General features: G+C 40.6%; 2 protein-coding genes across 6 annotated transcripts in view; both read left to right on the top strand.

Annotated features, from left to right (window-relative positions):
* The first annotated feature begins 1664 nt into the window (after positions 1–1664).
* The window catches only part of LOC139538301 (collagen alpha-3(VI) chain-like), a 102047-nt gene continuing 76231 nt past the window's right edge, over positions 1665–27480 (top strand). For 4 of the 5 annotated variants that reach the window (XM_071340166.1, XM_071340165.1, XM_071340164.1 and 1 more), the window contains exons 1-5: positions 1665–1935; positions 20398–20514; positions 23457–24053; positions 25945–26538; positions 26729–27358. In XM_071340166.1, the coding sequence (XP_071196267.1) occupies positions 20424–20514; positions 23457–24053; positions 25945–26538; positions 26729–27358 (1912 nt within the window). In that variant the 5' untranslated portion in view covers positions 1665–1935; positions 20398–20423. The remainder of the gene's footprint in view (positions 1936–20397; positions 20515–23456; positions 24054–25944; positions 26539–26728; positions 27359–27480) is intronic. The other variant, XM_071340167.1, reaches the window with a different exon arrangement.
* On the top strand, positions 20523–23448 carry LOC139538303 (collagen alpha-3(VI) chain-like). Its single transcript, XM_071340170.1, has one exon. The coding sequence runs from the start codon at positions 21271–21273 to the stop codon at positions 21883–21885; it is 615 nt and encodes a 204-aa protein (XP_071196271.1). The 5' UTR covers positions 20523–21270; the 3' UTR covers positions 21886–23448.

The following is a 27480-nucleotide window of genomic DNA, read 5'->3' as shown; positions in this document are numbered from 1 at the left end:
TTCAACTAGGCCTATTTTACAGCATACATGGAAAGGCATGGACAGTTAACACATTGAACTGCACTTTCACACTTTATAATCAACAAAAAAGTTGAAATAATTTTTAAAAAATGTAGCCACCCCTCATTATTGTAACATTTTCATTTTAGCTAGCTGGATAGCACACTAAAATATGCATGTTGTGTCTGAATTTAACACAGCTTGTAACTCAGTGGGATACGACAACATTTCTGGGAAGCTGTTGCCTAGCACCATCATAACAGTGTAACGCAATGCAGGACATATTGGGGGGTGCTAGTAAAACCTTACAAACAGGCTGCAGCACAGCACTTGGACCCAGACACATCATGGAGCACTCTAGAGTAGACAGACTATGAAGGTTTCCAGGCAGTTAGCATAGTCCCAGCAGGCAAAACAGATTGTAACGATCTCATGACATCATGGTCAGGTTTTATACTGGTTGTAAATACGTTTTGTAAATGTCTTTTTAGCAACCAGAAAATTACATCTTTATCGGGTTGGTAATTTGGTGATGTCCTCTCAACCAGAAAAACAGAAAACCAGTTAACAAACAGAAAGTTACATGACGATATGTGCCTGATTTTGCCTGCTGGAGTAGGGAATTTCTTATTTTTCTTAGCTTATAGCTTGTAGAACTTTGCAGCAATGTTTAAACGAATGTGAAGAACAAATGTTAATTTAACAGTGCGGTGACTGGGAGAACGCATTGTCAAAATGGGGCCCTGGAGGGTCTGTACTGTTGTTTCAAGAAGTTGCAACAAAAACTTTACAAACATTATCAGGGACTTTTGCACCAGTATATGACTGTATTTTAATTAGGTCCATGGCATTGTGTGGTTGTTTTAGCAGACTTTCACTAGCAGCGGTATTACATTTCCATCTGGTGCCAAACTACTTTATTAGTGCTCAACACTGTCTTGCACATTCCTGAAGAACATCTTGACACTAAGCAAGTGTAATCATCTCATTTGTAGGGGCCCCAAACCAAGGTCTTGGCAGACCAACAAATCATCCATCCACTTTCTGAGACGTTGTGCACAGTCAATGGCCCTGGAATGATTTTCACAGCACGGGACCTGTTTATTCTCTCTTCTTCTCTCTGCCTATCCCTCTCACCCTCTCTCTGTTACAGAGAGAGAACCAGCTGAACCAAGACCCAGAGGTAAGCCTCTGTCCCAAGTTTCAAAGAGCCCTGTCATTCCATTGAGCATGGCTAAATGAGAGGGAATCGCCAGGGGTGCGTCACATTACCACCACATGCCAGTTACTTCAACTGCTTGCAAACTTGACATCAAGAGCAAAAACAAAAGAGTAGAGTTATAACTTAATGATGCTGTTTTTGTGTTGTTGTTTTTGTCCTTTTGAAACAAATATCCAGATCTCCAGGTTGCCAGGTTAACCAAAAGGGCCCTGCAGCATTGGAGGAAGAAAGGGAAGGAGGGGAGGGGAGAATCCTGCTCTAGGTTTGTGACATCACATCTAGATCAAACAGGGCTGTGCATCTGGTTCTTGTTGAAGACTCCTTTTTTCTCTCCCCTACCCCTCCTCAATCTTTTCATTTGTTCCCTCTTTGGAGAAAGTGGGAGGAGGAAAAGAGAGGTGGCAGTGCTCCAGGAGGTTGGGAGTTTGTTCCATCTCAACCTTAGAGTCAGTGCCACAGTTCCTCTGCAGTGTGATCGGGAGGGTGTCCGTCTGTTTCTGAAGTGCTGAGTTTCAGTGTGTGCCGATAACCAAGGCTCCTCTGCGGTCTATCAGCCCCATCTCCACCACGCTCATCCGCCTTCCTTCGGGGGAGCTGGACAAGCCAGCTGCACAGAGAGGAAATACCAGGAGGATAATGACCTAAAGACCTTTGTCATTTTGCAGATTTTTGTTTTTACCAAAGGCTGTGGAATACAGCTATTTCAGCTCAGGGTAAGTGATAAGTTTGAACTTGTGTTTGCCTGAAACTGGCCATGGTAGGTTGCCTCATTATAACATGTGAGCATGCAAGCACATCTTGCATAAATATCAGACACCATGTGTTTGAAGGCAGAGTGATACCTACACTTAGAGTGGTTGAAGAGTGGAAGGTTTCGAGGTGAGCTGCAGTTACAGTGGGGCAAATGAGGAGTGCTTAAAGGGCAATTCCGTCACTTTTCAACCTCATATTCATCATCTCCTGCACCAAACCAGTGTCTGCATATGTGGAAACAGAGCTTTTCTATGATCTATAGTTAAAAAGATAAGGTCCAAACATTTTTTGAGACATCATAGGGTAGAATTAAAAGTAAAAACGGTGATTTTCAATCTTTACAGCCCAAGGGGGGGTATTTTCTTGGTCTCCACATCACCGCGAATCTCATTGGGTAGAACTTTTTAATTTTATATATTTTTTCTACAAAACTTTGAAATTCGCCATTTTCACATATGTTGACATTGGTGTTGTGCTATATATAATGAACATGAGGTTGAAAAGTGTTGGAGTTTCCCTTTAATGATAGGGCGAAATGTAGATTTCTGCCTAAATAGACATACCCAAACAAATTATAATTATTGTTCATGAGCTGGCCATAAACAATAACTGCAATAACTGGTAATGTTGAATAGTTTTAGAAAAATCTGGAATTCACCTTTCTGGTATTTAAAAATATATATTTAAATTAGAGGTGTGGTCACTTTTGAGTACACAAGCTGAAGTTTATAGTACAAATATGATGAAAATTTTAAAATCATTAGATTTCTTTTTCTATTCATCAAAAGTGGATCAATTGGTCTTGAAATGACTGAAATGCTTTCTAAATATAGTAACATTCCAATTATAAACGATTTACTATAAGATTTCACCTTTCTTCTAGCTGTAAAATAAATATGATCATACTTAGTACAATATTGGCACCATTTCATATAACTGACAGATATTTTTCTTCCAAACGCCCACTGAGTGGCACAGAGACACATTTCAAATGTGCGCAGACTCGTTAGAACTTCAGCTTTAAGCTGAAGCTTTGTCCATCTGTGACCATGGGAAAGTTAACTTGTTTAAATTCTATGAAATTATTGAGTATCTTTTCATGTTGAGAGCTCTAGAACCAGATGTGAATATCCCAGGATTTGCTAGACAGAGACCTTTCATATGCTGTCTCCCAAGCTGTCTCTCCATCACTCACAGGAAGAGAAAAACAATTATTTGTCTGGATAGGCCAGAAAATATGGCACTCCCTATGCAAATGTGTGGTCTTAAACCTGACACTTCAAGTCTGCTCCGCTGAGAGAGTAGTAGTGGAGAGCAGCCAGATGGATCTTTCTGGCACTATAAGGCTCAGGACCCTACAACGTTCACAGATTGCTTTGTACACCAAAATGTCGGTTTTGAACCGGTCCAGAACTGCTAAAATGCACAATCTCTGCAACTCGACATTGAGTGCTTGTTTCAAATGTGTTTTTTGTTGTTGCTCACTTTGGAAACCCCCTGAAATACCAGCATCAAGATGAAATCCAAGTGCAGATAATTTATCAGAGTTGTGAACATATAAGGGACTGCATTCCACAAAGTTGGGCAGTCACGCTCTCCTCCACGGACGTGTGGTGTACTTGAGAAGTGTTTGACCTAATTCCAATGTAGTGTTCATTTAAGGCTTTATTGGAGCCCTGTGTAAACAGGCATATCAAAATAGCAGCACTGAATTAAATGTGTTCTCCAAGAAGTTCACGTCAAAAGTGTCCCAGAGTCACTTGTTCATTGTTTGCTTCTTTTAATATGCATATTATTTTAGCATTTGTCCATTTAGCGTAACATAAGTGTCCTCCAATAGCTGTTAGTATAAATAAATACACTGTATTCTAGACTGATAGAACTGGCTTGACATAGAAACGCCTGGAACACATTTCACAATCTATTACTGGAATAGATTGTGTCCCCACATTGGCGATTCAACACCACCGATCGGTGGCGGTTGAGTGTAGAGATGTTTTCAGCTCCAGCTCCAAACCGCACCCTCTGTAACGAATGGGATAGTGGAAAGTGTGAAGAAAGAGTGTTTTCCACACTACCAGCCAGATGGACTGAGAAACCTGGGGGAGTTTGGTCCTTCCATATGAAATCTAGAGTCGGGGAAAACCAGGTGTACATCATTAATCTTTACCCTCACATCCATGGCTGTCCAAGTGTAGACACTGGAATTCAGCTCTGCCTTCATCACAGTGTTTTATGACTTGCTGAGGGATATGGTCAGAAAATATATATTTTTCCCGTCCCCCAAGTGAATGCAGAATTGAGTTACATTGAAAATAGTCATACACAGTTGTGTTATGCGCTACTGCACCAGGGCTGTTTGATGTGACCATTTCTATGATTTAAAAAGCAAGATATTGTTGAAAATGTATTTAAGCAGAGGCGCGAAGAAAAAAACGCAATGCTGTATTTCAAAAGTGAAGTCAGTGAAGTTCGTCTTTGGTATGTTTTTGTAATTGCTTAATCTTTTCCATTTCACTCCCGAAAATGTACTCCCTACACAGTTGTACTCCCACAGCCAGGCTTTTGGAGAAGCTCTTATCATTAAACACTGGCAGAGCAGCATTAGGAAAATATTTTTGAAGGAGTTGCTTTGTAAATCAGCCTAGCTATACTTTATTGCTCCTCTGTGCTCTCCAACAAAGTCTTAGGTTTTTTTCCACGCTGCAGCACAGACATTTGGGGGGTTTTGGAGCCATTTTTAAGGCACATATGAAAGAGTTTGTCCCCAAGGATAATTTCTTTTGGAGTGAGCATTTTCTCCATGTTTCATGACTTCACGATTCACTACAACTGATCCCATAACTCATCTGAATGGTTCATGTCTAGATCCATGTGTGGCTAATTAGTTGTTCCATCAACGCTTTGGAACTCTTTGAAACTATATTTAGTTTTTAGATCATGTCCTGTGCTTTTATGTCTTGTAGAAGGGCGTGTCACTGTCATGTAAACGTTGCAGTCATCACAAAGTCTTGAGAAAACATTTGCCAAGGCCTGTATTCACAAAGCATCTCTGAGTAGGTGTGTTCATCTCGGATGATCTCCATAAAACATAACTTGTTCTAGATTAGCTCTCCTACTCACACGTTTGGGAATATGAGCCCAGATTTTGGCAATGTGCAAAGAACATGGAGTTTCTTGGTGATGATCACCTACTTGAACATGATGGAACTGTTTCTTTCTATCATACTTTGTACGATTTCTCGTACAAACCTAGTTTGTACAATAGCAATGGCTGGTGTAAGGGGTCAAAGTCAGCCAGCCTGAAGTATTAGGATACACATCTGCTAGGTGTCAGACAGGCTAACAGGGACCATCTGTGTGAAACTCGCCTTCCTGCATGCCTGGCGCCTGTCCTCTTTTAACTTTAATTGATACTTCATCTGCAGCACATACTGTATGTCATATCCTGCCAGATGGTTGAAGAGGCCTTTTGGCCAGTGTGCCCCTTCGATTGGCTCATTCACAGGGGACAGACTTCAGGTGTTCTTAGTTGGCACAGTTTGAGGGTAATGTTGAGAAATAGAATGCAGAGAAGACATTTCATTTGGAAAATAGCAATGTCCATTCTAGACCCTCAATTTCTACCTGAAACTTTTCTTGTTTTTATTTTCTGTTGTGCCAGCAGAGCCCCCTGATTAAGCATGGGGCTCCCTCCTAGAGTTATAGGCTCTATACAGTAAGATCACGTTTGGAAAGCTGCTGGTTTAGTGTTAATGTGTGAACCCCACGTTACACTGACCTTGCAGCATGATTTGTGGGAGACAAGCAGCATGTGGGAGCTAGGCCCTGTATTGCACAGATCATGGCCATTTAGTGTAATAGAGCCCAGAGCTTAGCTCCAAAAATCTGAAACGATCATATTTTTTTGTGAAAAGCACCAAATTGTAGATGTAGATGTATGTACCCTGAAAAGATTTAGACATGGAGCCACCCCAGATTTGGCCCCAGAGGGGGTGTGGCCGCAATTTTTCAAAATGGCCGCCGACAGTAACTAGAGCTGTGTTCAAATACTCATACTAACTGCACTAACTGTACTATTTGTGATGTATATTGAGTATGTGGTATCCTTGTTGGTCATAGTGTGGATATAGTTAGTATGCCAAAAGATCCCGGATGTCATACTACATTCACCAAAATACGAAGTTAACGAGCAGTGGACACTATTGCTGTGCTTTTAGGGCCAATAATGCAATTCCTCAGAAAATTACTTCACAACATTTTCAGATTGAAGAATATGGTGGAAAATATGCAGCTGAAGTCCAATGAGAGAGGATACAAATTCATTGCTTTAACCTCTAACGAGCCTCTACCCCGGGTCCGGGATCACCCCTCACCCCCCCACACACTGATTAGCATAGCTAGCATAGCTTCACAAGTAGATAGTAGCATCTAAATATCATTAAATCACAAGTCCAAGACACCAGATGAAAGATACAGATCTTGTGAATAAAGCCACCATTTCAGATTTTTAAAATGTTTTACAGGGAAGACAAAATATGTAAATCTATTAGCTAAACACGTTAGCAAAATACACCACTTTTCTAACTCCATCAGTTTCTTACTACTTCAGGTGCTATCACCAATTCGGCTAAACTAAGATATTGATAGCCACTAACCAAGAAAAAACCTCTTCAGATGACAGTCTGATAACATATTTATGGTATAGGATAGGTTTTGTTAGAAAAAAGTGCATATTTCAGGTAGAAATCACAGTTTACAATTGCACCTACCATCACAAGACGACTTGAATTACTATAGAGAGCAACGTGTATGACCTATTTACTCTTAATAAAACATTTAATAAGAATAGACAAAGCATAGCAATGGAAAGACCCAGATCTTGTGATTCCAGACAATATTTCAGATTTTCTAAGCGTTTTACAGCGAAAACACAATAAATCGATAAGTTAGCATACCACATGTGAAAACGTTACCAGAGCATCGATTCCAGCCAAAGAGCGCTATAACGTAATCACCGCCAAAATATATTAATTTTTTCACTAACCTTCTCAGAATTCTTCTGATGACACTCCTGTAACATCATTTTACAACATACATATACAGTTTGTTCGAAAATGTGCATATTTAGCCATACAAAACCGTGGTTACACAATGAAAATACTAGGAAATCAAGCCTCAAAATGTCTGACGTCATCTTTCAGAGTGATCTAGTTTAATTGAAAGCTAATCATATACTTGACTAAAAAATACAGGGTTGACAGGAATCGAAAGACAAATTACTTCTTAATGCAATCGCTGATTTACATTTTTTAAATTATCCTTACTTTTCAATACAGGTTGCGCCAAGCGAAGCTATAGCAAACAAGATGGCGACATAAACGTTTAACATTTATCGACAGAAACACGATTTATCATCATAAATTGTTCTTACTGTGAGCTGTTCTTCCATCAGAATCTTGGGCAAAGAATCCTTTCTTGGGTCGAATCTTCTTTTGGTCGATAGATGTCCTCTGTCCTTCGAAATATCCACTAACGATCGAACGGGACCCCGAAACGTGTCCAAAGTTTCAGAGTGCACAACAAAGAAATTCCTCAAAATCGCACTAAACGGATATAAATTGCTATAAAACGGTTCAAATTAACTACATTATGATGTTTTTAACAACTATAACGACTGAAAACATGACCGGAGAAATATCACTCTCTAAACAACGATTTGGAAGGAGGCAGGTCTGATGTCCATTTTGCGCATGACGCATGCAGGAAGAGAGCGGTACTTCTACGTTTTCGTGTTTTATAGTGGCTCTGATTGCGCAATCGAATCCATTCAAAACGTGATGACGTACTGACACCCAGAGGAAGACGTAGGCAGTGTCGGTTTCTCTATAGCATCTACTGGCACCTTAAAACCGATCCCAGATCAGGGGTAAACATTTCTGAAATCTGACTCCCTGTCAGGAAAAGTGATGTAGAAGTAGTTCTGTACCACTCAGAGACAAAATTCCAACGGCTATAGAAACTAGAAAGTGTTTTCTATCCAATAATAACAATAATATGCATATTGTACGATCAAGAATTGAGCACGAGGCAGTTTAATTTGGAGACCAAAAAATGCTCATGCGGAACAGCACCCCCTATAGTTGCAAGAAGTTTTAACTAATTATGACAAATGTAAAATAAATGTTGAGCAATATTTATTTTATTTATTTTTATTTATCCGTTATTTTACCAGGTAAGTTGACTGAGAACACATTCTCATTTGCAGCAACGGCCTGGGGAATAGTTACAGGGGAGAGGAGGGGGATGAATGAGACAATTGTAAACTGGGGATTATTAGGTGACCGTGATGGTTTGAGGGCCAGATTGGGAATATAATAAAGTAATGACTTCAAATAAGTTACGTTACATGTTGTGTTGGCTGACAATTGTTAGCTAGCTGGCTACATAGCATATCATTACAGCAGTTGCTAGTATGTACCGGTATTTTAGCTAGCTACCTAACGTTAGTTGGCTATTAATATATCAAACTTGCCAGTATTGTAACTACTGTATATGATATCTAACTAACTAATAAACCCAACGTTTATTGACTTGATTATTCATGTCATTCTTAGCATAGCCAAGTGGTGTGTTCTCAATGGACATTGTTAATGAAGTTGTAAGATGTCTAGCTGGTAATGTGTTAGCTATGCTAGCAAGCTAGCAAGAAGTTGCATAGCAACATCATCTACTTCCGGTCGACAGGCGAAGCGCTAGTACACTCAACTGAAAGAATACTGTTTGTTTACATTATACTAAAATGATAGTATGTGGTATATACTCATTAAGTATGTAGTATACAGTATATTAGTATGGGTATTCGAACACAGCTACTATATTTTGGTATTCAGATGTATTGTTTAAGATAAAGGCTCCAAATTTGACCATTGGGTAGATTTATGGACCCTGAAAATATTTAGATATGGAGCCCCCAGAGATTTGGCCCATGGGGGCCTTGGCAGTCATCTTATGAAATGGCCACAGACGGTGTTGCAATTTGCAGTTCAGAAGGCATATTTTGAGATTAATACACCATAAATGGCCACTGTTGGTAATACAATTTTAGAGTTCTGAAGGCTTTTTTGAGATAAATACACCAAATGTGTCACATAGGTAGATTTATATAGCCTGAAAAAAATGAGATACGGAGCCCCCAGAGATTTGGCCCATGGGGTCCTTGGCAGTCATCTTATGAAATGGCCATAGACGGTGTTATAATTTGCAGTTCAGAAGGCATATTTTCAGATTAACACACCATATTTGGCACAGAGGCAGATATGTGGAGCCACCACAGATTGGCCCCTGAGAGCCTTATCAGCTATTTTACTAAAATGCTGCAACCTGAGCCACTATTTGCAAACCTTTAATCTACAAAAAGTAATTCCTATAATTGTTTGATTTTTAAAAGTAATATATTTCTGCCATGTACAGTACCTCTTGCCATGAATCTCCTGAAAACAAAATTGTTTAACAATAACACACAGTATATTCAAATACGGAGTAAATGTAACATTTCTGGGTTAAGTGTAGCGGAGGGGAGTTTAAATGTTCTATTGATGAGGTAGCCCTGCCTGCGACTTAAACCACCCTCGGCTAAAGACGGAATATTTTTTGGGTCTAATTGTTAAGATGTTTGGTTATGGAGCAGGAGACTGGGGGGTTCACATCCTACCAGTTACATGAGCATGTAAACAAATGGCTACTAAAGCTACTTTGCAATGCCCATATAAGGAGAACATTCGGACTAACTACAGCTGTAACTGGGCCATTAGGTTGGAATAGTTCACAATTGCTGTGGAAAATCTAGCAGACAGAATGTTTTACTTTCAACCTGTTTCATGAACAAAGGTATGAGAACTTCTAATCCTGTAATTGGAACAAATTAAAGGCCATGTCACAGTTTAGTATAGAACCAACTCAGTGGCATTGTGGTGTGTCTGCCCTGAGATTGGAAGGTTGGGAGTTCGATCCACAGCGGAATCATACCAAAGACTGTAAAAATGGGAAATGGTCCTTCTGAATTCCACAATAGTGTTACCATTTAGTCAACTAAATGGCCTTTAATTTTAGAAATTCCATGAATAGAGCCAACATTATTCCTTATTCAACATGTCAGAAATGCATGTTTGTTCTACATAACATATTTCTATCTGAACATTCCAAAATGTTGCATCCTGCTGAACGAGCCCCAGGTTGTTAGCTATAGCTAGCTAATGAGGTAACATGATTGAAAAAAGTGTTGCCTAACGGGCCGGTCCGCAAGTAGCCCAGTTTTAGTACGGTCCGCGATATGCTTTATGAATGTAAAATGCGACCGGCCAATGCACGATAAAAAAAAAAAAATGTAGTGCTGGTATTATGGGTAATAACTTTTTTTTATGGTAATAGTTAGATTGAAGACATTTTCTCTGAGGAAAGATGGAGACTAGGCTAGTACGTTGGCTACAGAACCTGGCTACAAAATACAATGGGGAAAGTGCGAGGGTTGAGCGAGATTACAAATTCAAAAAGGAGAGAAAAACATAGCTAGACTGTTGTTTTACTATTAAATTTAAAGCTACATTACTGTATGTAACTTTTTGGGTGACCAGACCAGATTCCAATAGAAATGTGAGTTAATGATCTTTCATTCATGTTGAAAGCAAGTCTATGAAGCAGTAGATCTGTGTGTGCGATTTTTATGCTTCCCGTTCCGAAGTTTCATTTTTGCGTCTTTTACTTTCGATTTTGTACACCAGCTTCAAACAATTGAATAGACAATATTTTTGCTTGTGGTAAATATATTCCACAGCGGATTAGATGGTACAATGACTGCTTGTTATTCACATAAACTGAAATTAGGCAAACCATTAGAATTTTATCCAACAAGGAAATGTTGGGAGCGATTTCTGCATAGTGCATCTTTAATGTTTTGTTTTTTTGTAAAGCGGCTTGTGTTTCTTAAGCAGACACATCTTACTAGAAAGCTGGTGGTGACTGGATAGCTATGGGGAAGCAAGAGAGTTGCGTGCACGATGTGTATAATCAGAGGCAGAGCTGAAACGGAACCTCTCTGCCCACACTCATCGCTTGCTCCCCCACAGTTCACCAGCTGATGTAGGCTAGGCTGTGTGTGTCGGATCCTTCCCTCTGCTGAACAGAACTGCACGGCGCATCTGTGCTGCTAATATTTATTGTGCTTATCACTGTAAAGCTCTCAATCTCTCCAAAAATGATTGTCCAGTCCATTTAATGGTCAGATTTTAGTCACAGAGATAATTTAGTCTCAACTCTTTTTAATAAAATTAAATGAAAAATCATTTTTGTTTAGTTCTAGTTTTTTTCTGGGTCTATTTAGTCAGTTATAGTCTAGTCAATTGCCACTGAAAAATAGGTGTGTTTGACTCATCCTGAAAAACATGAAAGGTCACTTTTTGCTCTCCACAATACGGTGCACTTATCTCAAATTGAAAGCTAATTTGAGCAATCTGATTATGTCAGTAAAGTGGTTGTGAAGTAAAAGTATGCTCCAAAAGTTGTAGCTGCCCTAAACATCAGTTTTGTGAATGAAGGCAATAATTGTGTTTTTTTCTAGCCCACACTGTTTTGTCTCTATATTTAGCTTGTTGTGTTTCTGGCTCATGACGACCTGTGCAATATGGAAATGAGTGTGCTCCATGTTTTTCTTTGTGCAGCTAGGCAGAGTGAAAGCCATAGTGATGACATGTTGGTCAGTTTAGCTGCCTCGGCAGAGACACTTCTCAGCAGAGACACTTCTCGGCAGAGACACTTCTCGGCAGAGACACTTCTCACACTTCTCGAGTGACCCTGAAAAGACTTCAGCACATGAATGGAGAGCACAGCCATCTAGCAGCTTATAAGCCTTTTTCTCAGTATTTTTATTTGACGTGGATAGGTAGTAGATAGGTAGTAGATGAGTAGGATAGACAGTTGGAAGGGTTTGGCCTTGTCTAGACAACTTTGTCTGCTTTGACTGGAGGCCTCAGAACACACTGTAGTTGTAGTATGTATTGTAGTTGAATACTGTACTGGCTGATCACTAGTACCGGACAATAACAAATTAGACTTCTGTGAGATGGCATGTATGGCAAAAAGCATCAATCACAAAGCACTCATCTTTTCTGTTACCCATATTATAGGTCAGTACAGTAAATTCCTAGATCCTGTTTGGATCGAAATGAAAAACAGCCTCTATCTCAAGGCCATCAGACTGTTAAATACTCACCACAAACCGGCCTCCGCCCAGTACCCTGCCCTGGACTTTACTCACTGTTACTCACTGGCTACCACCCGGTACTCAACCTTGCACCTTAGAGGCTGCTGACTATGTACAGTGCATTCGGAAAGTTTTGAGACCCCTTAACCCTTAATTCCATTTTTTGTTACTTTACAGCCGTATACTAACATTTATTAAGTAGGTGCTTCAATAAAGTACTGAGTACAGGCTCTGAATACTTATGTAAATGTGAAATTTCATTTTTTTTGTTTGTAATAAATTAGCAAAAATGTCTAAACCTGTTTTCACTTTTTCATAATGGGGTATTGTGTGTAGGCTGATGAAGGATAAAAAAAAAGAATTAGAATTTTAGAATAAAATTGTGGAAAGAGTCAAGGGGTTTGAAAACTTTCCGAGTGCACTGTATGCTATTCTATACTACTATTATATGCTTTTCTATATTACGTATTCTTGAGGTATATTACACCCCCTGCTATAATGTGGATAAAGAGTTACTTGTCTAACAGAATACAGAGGGTGTTCTTTAATGGAAGCCTCTCAAATATAATCCAGTTAGAATCAGGAATTCCGCAGGGTAGCTGTTTAAGCCCCTTGCTTTTTTCCATTTTTACTAACGACATGCCACTGACTTTGAGTAAAGCCAGAGTGTCTATGTATGTGAATGACTCAATACTATACACGACAGCTACTACAGTGACTGAAATGACTGCAACACTCAACAAAGAGCTGGAGTTAGTTTCAGAGTGGGTGGCAAGGAATAAGTTAGCACTAAATATTTCTAAAACTAAAAGCATTGTATTTGGAACAAAACACTCACTAAACCCTAAACCTCAACTACGTCTTGTAATAATTAATGTGGAAATTGAGCAAGTTGAGATGACTAAACTGTTTAGAGTAACCCTACATTGTAAACTGTCATGGTCAAAATATATTGATGCAGTAGTAGCTAAGATGGGGAGAAGTCTGTATATAATAAAGCGATGACTTCATCACTACTTTTATTTATGAGAGGTATTGACATGTTGAATGCACTGTCTGTCTAAACTACTGGCACACAGCTCAGACACCCATGTGTACCCCACAAGACATGCCACAAGAGGTCTCTTCACAGTCCCCAAGTCCAGAACGACTATGGGACGCACACAGTACTACATAGAACCATGACTACATAGAACTCTATTCCACATCAAGTAACTGACGCAAGCAGTGAAATTAGATTTAAAAAACAGATAAAAAAACACCTTATGGAACAGCGGGGACTGTGAAGCAACACAAACATTGGCACAGACACATGCATACACACACACAAACACACACACACGATAACATATACCTACTCATGGATTTAGTACTGTAGATACAGTTGAAGTCGGAGGTTAACATACACTTATATTGGAGTCATTAAAACTCGTTTTTCAACCACTCCACAGATTTCTTGTTAACAAACTATAGTTTTGGCAAGTCAGATAGGACATCTACTTTGTGCATGACACAAGTAATGTTTTCAACAATTGTTCACAGACAGATTATTTCACTGTATCACAATTCCAGTGGGTCAGAAGTTTACATCCACTAAGTTGACTGTGCCTTAAACAGCTTGAAAAATTCCAGAAAATTATGTCATGGCTTTAGAAGCTTCTGTTAGGCTAATTGACATCATTTGAGTCAATTGGAGGTGTACCTGTGGATGTATTTCAAGGTCTACCTTCAAACTCAGTGCCTCTTGCTTGACATCATACCGCTCAGGAAGGAGATGTGTTTCTGTACAGCACTTTGAAATATCAGCTGATGTAAGAAGGGCTAAATAAATACATTTGATTTGATTTGATTCTGTCTCCTAGAGATGAATGTACTTTGGTGCGAAAAGTGCAAATCAATCCCAGAACAACAGCAAAGGACCTTGTGAAGATGCTGGAGGAAATAGGTACAACAGTATCTATATCCACAGCAAAACAAGTCCTATATCGACATAACCTGAGAGGCCGCTCAGCAAGGAAGAAGCCACTGCTCCAAAACCGCCATAAAAAAGCCAGAATACAGTTTGCAACTGCACATGGGGACAAAGATCGTACTTTTTGGAGAAATGTCCTCTGGTCTGATGAAACAAAAATATAACTGTTTGGCCATAATGACCATCGTTATGTTTGGAGGAAAAAGGGGGAGGCTTGCAAGCCGAAGAACACAAATCCCAACTGTGAAGCACGGGGATGGCAGCATCATGTTGTGGGGGTGCTTTGCTGCAGGTGCACTTCACAAAATAGATGGCATCATGACGAAAGAAAATTATGTGGATATATTGAAGCGACATCTCAAGACATCAGCCAGGAAGTTAAAGCTGGGTCGCAAATGGGTCTTCCAAATAGACAATGACCCCAAGCATACTTCCAAAAATGTAGCAAAATGGCTTAAGGACAACACAGTCAAGGTATTGTGGGAGGAACTGAAAGTGTGTGCGAGCAAGGAGGCCTACAAACCTGATTCAGTTACACCAGCTCTGTCAGGAGGAATAGGCCACAATTCACCCAACTTATTGTGGGAAGCTTGTGGAAGGCTCCCCAACATGTTTGACCCAAGTTAAACAATTGAAAGGCAATGCTACCAAATACTAATTGAGTATATGTAGACTTCTGACCCATTGGGAATGTGATGAAAAAATAAAAGCTGAAATAAATCCTTCTCTCTACTATTATTCTGACATTTCACATTCTTAAAATAAAGTGGTGATCCTACCTGACTTAAGACAGGGACATTTTACTAGGATTAAATGTCAGGAATTGTGAAAAACTGAGTTGAAATGTATTTGGCTGAGGCGTATGTAAACTTCCGACTTCAACTGTGCGCATCCACGGCTTTCCTCAGGTGTGGGTCAGATTGTAATGGAAAGTAATCCTCGAATTTGAGGAAAAGTTTGTCTCAGATGTGACCCAGTCAATTTACGCATGTGATCCAGGTACACATCACCCTCGTCAGCCAGAGTTGAGAATAGGGGGAACATGCCTCTATCTACTAGGTCTCTCCAGACGCCACAACTTATACTTGAAATTGCCAATTTTATAGTTTTTTGGGAAAATGTCACTTGCATGTCCCTGCATAGATAGGTTGAGTTGGTTGAAATGGTCAAGTATATCGGAGAAATATGCCAGTTTCGGGAATCATTCATCATCTTGCATGCAGGTGCAGAGCTAGATCTTATTTCTTTTAGGTTAGAAATGCCTGGATTTCACGCCTCAGTACATAAACCCTGTTGATCAATGTCCACCTGTACAACCTGCGCACATCTGCATGTAAAAGCAGGTGACAGTGATCTAATCAAATTTTATTAGTCACATCCGCCGAATACAACAGTTGTAGACCTTACCGTGGAATGCTTACTTACGAACCCCTAATCAACAATGCAGTTAAAAAAAATACGGATAAGAATAAGAAATACAGTAACAAGTATTAAAGAGTAGAAGTAAAATAACAGCGAGACTATATACAGGTGGGGGGTACCGGTACAGAGTCAATGTGTGGGGACACCAGTAACTAGTGTCATGCCTACTCCCATTCCCTTTCTCCAGCTTTCGAGGCCGCTGGTCTACTATCCACCGGTCCTGGCAACCCACATAACGCGCACCTGGCAACCATCATTACGCACACCTAGGAGAGCAAATAAAGTACCTGAAACTCAAAGTAGGTAATGCGAAGACAGACTTACAGTGGGGCTACTTTTGTTACACAGGATTATATATCCTCTAGTTTAGCACCTATTTCTTTCAAAAGGTTAAAATTAGGGTGAGCTAAAGGCTGAAATACACTTTGAAGAAACACAAAGTAAATCTGGGCCAAAGTCCTGGAAAACCCAGTTTCCATTCTGGCTCTCACTGGTCATGGAAAAAAGTTGCTGTCTTAATTTCTGGACCCAGTTTCCAACCAATCCCACAAAATCTGATCCACAATTCCATTTAAATGAATTGTAATTGTAAAATAGGCTAAAAGACTCCCTTTCACAGAGACCTAAAGCCTAAGTCAGCAGAGTTTAGAATTTAAGCCATCCACAATACCCGGCAATAAGGAAAGCATAAACACTACCCTCTCATAAAAAAATGCAACACTGAGCGTTGAGGGCAGAATCTGGACAACTTGTTTACACTCAACTTTGCCTACTGTTTATCCAGACCCCACTGCACAGTTGACAGTGTAGTCTAACAGTCAGTGTTGATATTGTCAATGCTAGTGAACTGATCAGGTCCTCAAATGAAATCACATTTTGTGGTTGCATACACATATTTAGCAGATGTTATTGTGGGTGTAGTGAAACTTCTGTTCCTAGCTCCAACAGTGCAGTAATATCTAACAATGCACAATACATATGAATCTAAAAAAGTAAACGAATGGAATTAAGAAATATTAGGATGACCAATGTTGGAGTCCGGAGTACGTGTGTGTGTAAGCCATGACATCATTTTCTGGAATTTTCCAAGCTGTTTAAAGGCACAGTCAACTTAGTGTATGTAAACTTCTGACCCACGGGAATTGTGATACAGTGAATTAAGTGAAACAATCTGTCTGTAAACAATTGTTGGAAAAATTACTTGTGTCATGCACGAAGTAGATGTCCTATCCGACTTGCCGAACTATAGTTTGTTGACAAGAAATTTGTGGAGTGGTTGACAAACGAGTTTTAATGACTCCAACCTAAGTGTATGTAAACTTCTGACTTCAACTGTAATTCATTCACTAGCACTGAAGAGACTCACATCTTGTTCTTGCAACCTGGTCTCAGAGCATTTAGCATTATTCTGTATTTTAATCTGAGAAAACCATTTAGTATGATATGTTATGTTTCATATGATATGTATTCATTTGTGGATGTTCATCACCCATACCGTGTGATATGTTACGAATTATAATTCATATTATGTGTTACGGATTTGCAAAACGTAAAATACGTTACACAATTGCAAAATGTATGATATGTTACAAATTCTAGCTAGGTAGTGAACATCAGCTAGTTGGCTAACGTTAGCTAGACTAGGGGTTAGGGTTTAGTTGAGGAGTTAGGTTAAAGGGTTACGATTAGGGTTATCTAAAAGGGTTCGGGTTAGAGGAAAGCTTAGCTAAAATGGTTATGGTTATGGGGAGGGTTAGCTAACATTCTAAGTTGTTGCAAAATAGCTAAAAAGTAGTTAAGGTTGCTAATTAGCTAATATGCTAAAGATGTCCGTGATGAGATTCAAATTCGCAACCTTTGGGTTGCTAGATGTTTGTTATGATCCATCCCTCCACCTTGACCGACCACCCTACTTTTGTTTTTGCCTTAAGTAACCATCTGTCTTATGTAACCATACCAAACGTAACATACTGTGTCATACTAATTTGAGTGATGCGGATTTATATTTACTATGTCACGTTTAGTCTATGAGACCAGGCTGGTTCTTGAGGATTAACTATGACCATGGTCTGTGACCATGTTTTAATGAGACAAGCTTTCCACATTCTGGCTGTTCAGCATCGGAGATTACCCGCGACACCGCAAGATGGCAGTGAAGTTGTTAATACCCTTTCAATCTACCTACTTACTCTATGTGAGACCAGCTTCTCCTCTCTTGCTGCAACAAAATCTAAATATTGCAGGAGACTGGCGGTTGAAAACACCTTGAGAGTGTCCCTCTCCTCCTTCTGTCCGAGGTTTGACCTGATGGTGTCCAAGAGACAGGCACACTGACCTTCATCCTCTGGGGACCGCTTTGGTAAAAAATAACTGACAATCACGTTTTCTTAAAAAAAAAAACGTTTACTCCTACTTTCTACTTGATGTATTAGATTGTCTATCTATCTGTCGGTCTGTCTGTTGTACTCATGGTCTGTCAGTGTAAAAAAAAACTATAACAACAACTGAATCTTTATGAAAAAATAATCTTTAATTCTTTCAATATATATATTATTTAAAAAATGGAATAGTACATGTTTGACTCGCACAATCAATGCGATGGGTGTGCCTTGCTGGTCCCTGGCACAAAACAAGTTTGAGAAAGGCTGGAGTAGAGTAAAGTAGGGTTCAATACAGTACATTATGCTGTACTATATTCTATTGTATTGTACTACAATACATTTTTCTTCACCGTAATGCACTGAACTGTGATATGCCTTTCTCTGCGCTCACCACAAAAGGAAAAGCAACTTCCCAGCACTGGGAGTGAACTTGTGATGCTCAGAGCCAGAGAGCACTGCTTAGACCACTGTGCTACAGTAGTTCACAATGCCCTAGTAACCTGCGAGAATACTGACAATACCGATGATACCTGATGGTAGTTTGGTTTTAAATAATGAGGTTTTAAGCCTTGTGTGTGTGTGTGTGTGTGTGTGTGTGTGTGTGTGTGTGTGTGTGTGTGTGTGTGTGTGTGTGTGTGTGTGTGTGTGTGTGTGTGTGTGTGTGTGTGTGTGTGTGTGTGTGTGTGTGTGTGTGTGTGTGTGTGTGTGTGTGTGTGTGTGTGTGTGTGTGTGTGTGTGTGTGTGTGTGTGTGAGAATCTCGGGTTGGTCAGCAGCCTACAAGGCATATGATTACTGTGTTTGTAAACACATTCTCAGAGATCCCAAAAATTCCTGAGGTCAGCCAATTTGGCATATGTCCTTCAGCCATGGCATTTCCATGATGGGCTACAAGAATGCAGACCTGAGTTCAAATATCATTTCAGATTTTTTATTTTATGATGAATGTATCAAACCAGTTGCCGTGATTAAAGTGTTTTGTTGTTGTGCACTCTCCTCAAACAATAGCATGGTGTTTTTCACTGTAATAGCTACTGTAAATTGGACACTGCAGTTAGATTAACAAGAATGTAAGATGTCTGCCTATATAAGACATGTCTATGTCCCAGAAAGTTGGCTGTTTACAACGTCATTCTAGTCACATTAGAACACTTTAGCAACAACCGTCCCGGTTTAGGGACACCAATCCAGTTAACATCAAAATAAGGGGGAAAGCTGACTAAATATAGAAAACAAACCCCTAAGTGAAACTGGACATTCCAGTCCAACAACTCTCCTCTGAACACAACAGTAGATCATTACTAATGTGGACTGGCTTTTTGAACAGGTGGTTTCAATCATGCCATTCTAGGCTCTGCAAGTCAAAGTTCGAGCTCCAGTTCGAGCTCAATATCGCCCATGCTGCTACTTATTTGGACAGAGAGAAATTAGACACCAATGACAGCACTCTGAGAGAGACATAAGCTAGCCGAAGTGTGGCTGTTGATTTGAACCCTGAACTGGAGGTATTTGCTGGCAAGTGCCTGTTGTTGATGTGGTTAAGGGAGAAAGCCATTGAAAACTCCAATTTTAGAGTCTTGGCAAGCCCTACCTGACATTGTGGTAGCAGTGGATCACATATTTCTGCACATAGCTCCATGTGATGGTAGTATGAGGTATTTTTTTCTCCAATGGTGTGTTAAAGAGTAAAAATAACTCTAAACATGCTGTTGACATTAGGAATGTAACTTCAAACCATGTGATGACAGTGGGAAAGGGTGGAGAACGAAAACAAGGAGGAAAACAGATATTTGGAGCTACTCCAGAATTCTGGAAGATTGGATTTGCTGGTGAAATGGATTTCATCTGAAATACTAGTTTACACTAGTTTACACCAATTGCCCTGAGTTCTTCTTCCAAAAGTTAATATGGCAAGGACAGTAAAGACAAGCCTTAATTCTTTGGTCAAACTGATTTGGCATGGTATGTGCGTGTCAGAGTTTGTGTGTGAGTTAGTGGTCTATGCCAGACCAAAGGTCACAACTTAATTTAGAGTATTCAAGGAGCTTTATAATGTCCCTGTCAGAATTAAAATAACTCAGTCATTTGCCTTCATAAGTCCTTTCATTTTGAAATATATGCCCATTTCACAATGATGATGGATGATTCTGTTGCATTGTATTTCATGAATTAATACTGGTGTTATAAAGCTTTGATGATGGAAATGTTAAAGGGAAACTGACCCATTTAGAACTCCTTCACAAAATGGCAACATTCAAGTCTTTCATTGCTTTCCCTACTGTGATGTCATAGACATTATTTTCAGAATTATACCTGCCATAGATCATTTTGTGAAGCCCTGTTGTGATGCTGAAAAGAGCATAAACACGTTCTGTTCTATTTAATTTGCAGGTGTTCTTTTTGGTGCTAGCTAGAAGATGAGGAAACACCGGCTGTTACCGCTGTGCGCTCTTCTGGGTGTCCTGTTCGCAGGACTTCTGCCCAAACTTGATGCCCAGGGTCAGGAAGGTAAGCTTGACTCACTGTTTTCGTCTTCAATTCAATTTGCAGGCACTTGTGGTGCCCTCTCTTAAGCCCTTTTCAAAAATGTTGTTTTGTTAGCCATGCTCAGCATCGTTTTTTATTTCACACTTCAGATATCCATTAATCTTAGTAACACCTGGAAGGCCTACTTATTTTTGTATTTTTGGGAGGTACTTTTTACCGGATTATCCTTGTTGGTTTCAGCACAAATAATTCAATTATCAAAACATTTCAGACATTTAACGACAAGTAGGAATGACAATGCTAATATTGCTGTTAAGCTAGAGTTGTATTGATATTTATGGGTTGAGTTTCCGCCTTCCTTGAAACAATAAATGTTTGGGAACAAGTCAAATGTGTCTAGTTCCCTGCAGGAACTCAAAGGGATTTTCATGGTATGAAAGAGAAAAGGGGTCTACTCAGGAATCACTGTTGCCTTAGAGCGCAAGTCCAGTGTCATGTTGGAGCCCTGGCCTCACAGTTCTGCCTAGTTTATGGTAGCATGTTGGCAGATGAGGTGAACTAAGGTGTACTTCCTTAATATTTTAGCACAGGTTAATAGGCCTAGTTTCCAGCGGAACTGTTGTTCGGTACGGTAACAGGGTCGTGGTTACAGCCATACCACTGGACTTGCCTCTGTCTCGGCACGGTGAGAGTCCTCAAAACCAGGTTTCTTCTTTTGAAGATTGCGCACAAGGCCTGGCTGCCGATATATACTTTCTTGTGGATTCGTCCTGGAGCATGGGACAAGAGAACTTTGAGCACGTCCGACAGTTTCTGTACAGCGTGGTTAAAGCACTGCACGAGGGTGGCGGTGGCAGATTTCAGTTCGCCCTCGTCCAGTACAGCGGCTCGCCCAAAACTGAGTTCCAATTGAGCACATACCCATCTCCGCTGGGGGCCCTGGCCCATATCCGGGCCATGGCCTACCGAGGGGGTGGCACTCGGACGGGCCTGGGCCTGGACTTTCTCATCCGGGCCCACATGAACGCAGCGGCTGGCAGCCGCGCTGGCGTGGGTGTGGCCCAGGCGGTGGTGATCCTGACAGACGGGCGCTCCCAGGATGACGTGGCTGAGCCGGCGCAGGTGCTGCGGCTAGCAGGGGTGAGCATGTTTGCGGTGGGGGTGCAGGACGCTGTGGACTGGGAGCTCAGGGAGATGGCTAGTGTGCCACAGGACGTACACATATTCAGCGTAGACTCTTTCCAGGCCCTGAGGGGTATTATCCAGGACTTAGTGGTGGGCTTGTGCGGCGCAGTCACTCAGGCCGGTGGCGCCCCGATGGCTGTCGAAGCCAAAGAAGTGCCTCGAGATGTGACAGGTAATAACAGGGGGCCTGTGTCACTACCATACTAATGCCCACATTATCATAAGATAAGAAAGTAGCTACAAATGTGTGGATCGAGTCCTGTATTAACACAATTAAGGGGTATTTAACACGATAACCCTCATTTATCATCCACTGTCCGGCACCCATTAACATCACTGTTTCTCATCACATTCTATTTGCCCGTAACACTTTAAGATCACCACCCAGGTTTGCATGTGATTGACTCTGAATGCTTATCAGAAGAGGGCTGCTATGCCTCTTCCAAGCCAGATTGACCAAATGTATTAAACTTGCGCATAAACTGAGAACATGCCATCTCAGTCAATGGGAATATCCATTGCTTTTTTGATATGGTAAAGACATATCGCTCTTCGTTTTTCCAGTTTAGTTTGCTACAACAACATTGACTATGTAACAGTTACAAGCAGGATATTCAAAAAATTCTACGTTCATGACAGACTGCTACAGGAGGATTATCATCTATTTACATGACACAGTAACAGGATATTTAATTATATCATCTATTTTTTCTCTATAATCAAATAAAGACAGATATGCAAAACACCTTCAGTCCATCAAATTTGCCCGACAAAAAATCACAAATGCTTTTGTCTGATTTTAAACAAATATCCATGTATCAGTGCCTTATAGCTTAGATCTTTGAAAAAGCGAATGAATAGCGGTGACACGCTGTTCCAATATGGCCTCCCGGAACACGGCGCAGCTTTTAACAATGGCTAACCACCCACCCACTGCTTGTGTGTCTTGTTTATGTTTGTTTGTGTTTAGGCTATGTTTTATCAGTAACTGTCAAATATGTGCTTACTATTCTACAACTGAAACAGTGATGAACCTGCCCTGGACTCATCCTTGACTTGCAGCAGAGCCTAGATCGAGAGATTTCAAAGATAACAGCTTAGCACAAGATTTTTTTTTTTATAGAATAGTTAATTATTCTCTTGATTGACGGTAAGGGCTCTTAAGCATCAAGGATGGGCCACAGTGTCATGACTGGTACTCATTATCTCTGAGGTCTGTAACATGAGTCTGCATGGGGTGGCTGAATTCAATGGAGTTGGCAGGAGGTTATGTTTAGGTGCATTATCATAGAACCCAAACTGATATAAGACAGATAAAAGGAGAAACTGACATTTTACAATACATATTATACATTGTGTTATACATATGTTAAAAAAAACACTATGAGTATATTATGAGTACAGTGCTAAATTGGTAATGTTCTGTTGGTGTACTTCATTTTCACACTGCTCTTAATTTTTTTTTAAATAATCATAAATAACACATTTAGCACAAAAATACATTTGTGGGGTATTTTAGCAAGCTACAGGGTCATGCTCAGAATAATTTGCATCCATCATCCTTTTAGCTCCAGATCTAATCACTCCTTGGTTCAGCCTACATGCAGTATAATGTGCTTTTGTGATGTTTTTTTAATGATTGATTGTGTTCATCATGAATGTTACATGCAATGATGAGCCAGCACTTTCTCTTTCTCTCCCTGTCTCTGTTTTAACGCTTCACGTTGCATTTTGTTTCTGTTTTGTCTCTCTCTCTCTCTCTCTCTCTCCCTTTTAAGCACACGAGTCAGCTGACCTTGTACTCTTAATTGACGGATCTGAGAACGTTGGAGCGGCCAACTTCCCCCGCGTGCGCGATTTGGCTATGAAAGTCATTGAGGGCCTCGATGTGGGCAGGGACACAATTCGGGTGGCTGTGGCTCTGTACAGCGCGGACCTAGAGATTCAGTTCTTTCTAAATAGCTATGACACCAAAGCCGCTGTCCTGGATGCTGTGAAGGCCCTTCGGTTCACAGGTGGCGATGAGGCTAACCTTGGAGCCGCCTTGGAGAAAGTACCTGGGATCCTGTTGGTTCCGGAATCAGGGGGCAGGGCAGAGGAGGGGGTGCCCCAAGCTCTGGTGGTGATCAGTGCCGGGCCGTCCAATGACGATTTCAGTGCGGGTGACAGGGCTCTTAAGGCAGCGAGCATTATCACGTTTGGCGTGGTGGTCGGCGGCGAGGCTACCGCCGAGCTGGAGACTATCGCCACAGACAAGAGCTTTGTTCTGTCGGCCCCCGATTTCAGGGCAGTGGCAAGCATGGGTGACCAGTTGCTACCATATGTTAACGCGGTAGCCCAGCGCAACATTGTCATTCAGAATGAATTCACAGAAGGTAGGTAACTTCAATGCAAGGTAGGATTGGGTGGGGGGTTCATGAAAAAAATTATTAAGTGTGTCTTCTAGCTGATTCCATACTTGAGGTAAGAATAATAAATCGCTGACACCTAATTTGAAGGGGGTATATGTGATACTTTTATAACACCTTAATTACACATTCATCATTGTTCAAGAGACATTTTCAAAATGAAAGTCCCTTAGAATAGCTCTTTAGTTTGTTCAACTTACCGACGCAGTGCCCAAACCCCTGGCACCACACACACAACAGGCTGAGAGCAGCACAGGGTCAGCCTCAGAGCATTAGGCTGCCCATTGATATTGCTTTGCTCAAGGCCACAAATGGCAACATAAGTGTAGGGAATCATTGTCATATCTTAACCGCTGTGAAATATATTTTCAGCTGTTTGGAAGCTGGTGTATAAAAACGTCAGTAAAGAATATTGCACATGAAACGGATCTTGCTTTCAATGAGAATGACATATTAACTCACATTTCTATCTGAAATCTGTCAGGTCCTACATAAAGCTGAATAATGGATCTTTAAATATATCAAATATTTTTGTTGTGCTTGATTGAGCTATCCTGGTAGAATGGAACCAAGAGAATAGTCCCAAATGTGGCAAACATAACATCTACAAACATCTGGCTCACTTCCACAAGATATTCTATTAGCCATTGTATTTGAACCATCAACATTCTACTTACTGGTTTGAGGCTACCTGACACACTTTGATTCTCATTATTGATTTATCTATTTTGATGGGAAAATATTTTTGTACTGGAATGGCAATTTACTTTTGTTTTAAAAACATATCTTGCATAGATGTGTTATGAATGTTTTGGTCGTTATGAATACTGCAACACTAAAACAGTTATCATGACTGGTGTATACCCTCTTCAAGTAAGGCGTTAATAAATCATTGCACTTAATCTAATTGTAAGACAGCACGTGCTTGAAATTTGGGGGTTGAGTGTTGATCTCAATCTAATAGTTCAATATAATATTAATATTGAAATGGATAACATTTCACAAATATGTTGTGAGGACAATGCATTGTGAGGACAGTTATAACACTAGAAAGAAAAGATAGCATCTTGACCTGATTTCTAACATTAACCAGCTTGTTGAGAATAAATAACAGACCTAACAAGTGCACAAGCATTACAAAACAAACAAAACGAACTGAATACTGAAAATAGTTTATTCAATTTGCAAAATACACTTGTAGATCATCTGTAATTACACAGGCTGACATACAGAAAAGCAACATGATATAGTAGGTTTGGTAAGGTTTTGTTATCTTTCTGTCTTACTTATATGTAGATGTCTGTGTGTCCGGTTTTCTAGATTTACTATTCATCTTTTCATCTCTTCCTGTGAAGCAGGAACGTCATTTTATTGCATCAGATTCTCATTTCATTGGTGGGCCCTATTGTAAAGTAGAATTTATTCATTTTTTAAAGTAAATTACAGTTACCCCCTTCTCCTAAACAAGTAGCATAAAATGCAATTAATCTTGAACACCATCCAAATTGGCACCATTCTCTAATTCCCAGAATGCCACACAGCTGTATTTGTATAATTTGCAGCAATTCAGATGCCATTTCATACTTCTTCAGATGTTACAACTTTACTAATATGAATAACTGTCCTAATAATAAGACATTTGTTAGTGTCTTTATTAAACATGGAACGCTTTGTGAATGCATTCAGTCATGTTAAATATGGCATTAATTATTAATTAAGTACATTTGTAAGAGGCTAAGCACAGATTCAATTAAACCGATCATCAAGAGACTATCACAGCTTTAGTAGCTTTATTTAGCTAATAATAGCTAGCTTTTACATAGATTATTCTTACACGTTACTGTGTTTTCTCTTTCAGCCTTGGAAGTGGGAAAAAGGGATATCATTTTTCTCATTGACAGCACTATGGGTGCCACAATGATCAACTCTCTTCGTGAGTTTATCAAAAAGTTTGTTGACACCATGCCAATCGGACCGGATCAAGTGCAAGTGGGTGTGGCCCAGTTCAGCAACACTGCCAGGCTTGAGATAGAGCTGAACTCATATGGATCCAAGGAAGACCTGAGTGCAGCCCTGGGCAGACTCAAGCCAAGACCAGGACAAGTGGTGAACATCGGGGCGGCCCTGGACTTTGTGAGGACCAACATGCTGAGGGCTGACAAGGGGAGTCGTATTCAGCAGGGCGTGCCCCAGCTGGTTCTGTTGTTGGCCAGTAAGAAGTCCAGCGACAGAGTGGGGCAGGCTGCTGAGGCACTGCAGCGCATGGGGGTTCTGACCCTGGCTGTCGGCTCTAAGACTGCCGATGAGCAGGAGCTGAAGCAGATTGCCTTTGATGAGAGCTTGGTGTTCATGCTGAAGGACTTCCGCGCATTGCTCCGCAACCCCAGGTTGATTGTCTCTCCCCTCTCCACTCTATCGGGGGTTGTGGTGACTGAGGGACCCACAGAGCCTGGTAATGCTCCTATCCCATCGTTACTATGATTGATACTAGCTACTTAAATGTAATTTACCCTAACATGTAAGGTGAAATGTTCTTATCCAAAGACTCCATAAGGCATTTAAAAATCATTGACATCTAATATTTGTGACTTGAACATCAGAATATATGTAATGACGTTTTTTCTCTCCCCTGTTTGCCTCAGTGGTTGAAATTACAACAGTGCAGACCCAGCGAGTAGTCAGAGACATCGTCTTTATGGTGGATGGCTCTAGCTACATTGGGGGCGCCAACCTTCCGTACGTGCGGGATTTCATTGCCGGTGTGGTAAACCAGCTGGACGTGCGGCCCGACAGGGTGCGCATCGGTCTCATGCAATTTGCAGAGAACCCAAAGATTGAATTCTATCTGAACACGCACAACACAAAGCAAGATGTGCTGGCCAGCCTGGGTCAGCTCAGGCTAATGGGAGGGTCTGCTTTGAACACGGGAGCTGCGATGGATTACGCACTTACCAACATGTTCCAGGCCTCGACTGGGTCACGTAAGAGGCAGGGTGTCCAACAGGTGCTTCTCCTGATCACTGGAGGCCCATCCCAGGATGAGGTTAAAGGGATTGCAGACAAAGTGGCCGTGGCAGGTGTACTGACCTTCACAGTCAGTGCTGGCCAGGCAGATGAGGCCTACTTGAAGACGGTCGCTTTCGTCCCAAACTTGGCTTACCATGAAAGCAGATTTGCTGACCTGCCAAGTGTTGTTGAACAGATCATGACTCCTTTGACTACTGTGGTCGGAGATACAGACATTTCACAAACAGAAATAACCGAGGAACCTGGTGAGCTTTATGTTGTATTTTAGCTTCCTTGCTACATGTTGGGTTAAACAGTGGATATTAAATATTACAACATTTTAAATAGAACAAACTGCATAATAATGCTATTGACTGAGAAAACTGAA

The sequence above is a fragment of the Salvelinus alpinus genome, chromosome 14 (genome assembly GCF_045679555.1).
Source record: "Salvelinus alpinus chromosome 14, SLU_Salpinus.1, whole genome shotgun sequence".
Classification (NCBI taxonomy): domain Eukaryota; kingdom Metazoa; phylum Chordata; class Actinopteri; order Salmoniformes; family Salmonidae; genus Salvelinus; species Salvelinus alpinus.
The sequence above is the reverse complement of the archived record's forward strand: the minus strand, read 5'-3'. Positions and strand labels throughout refer to the sequence as shown.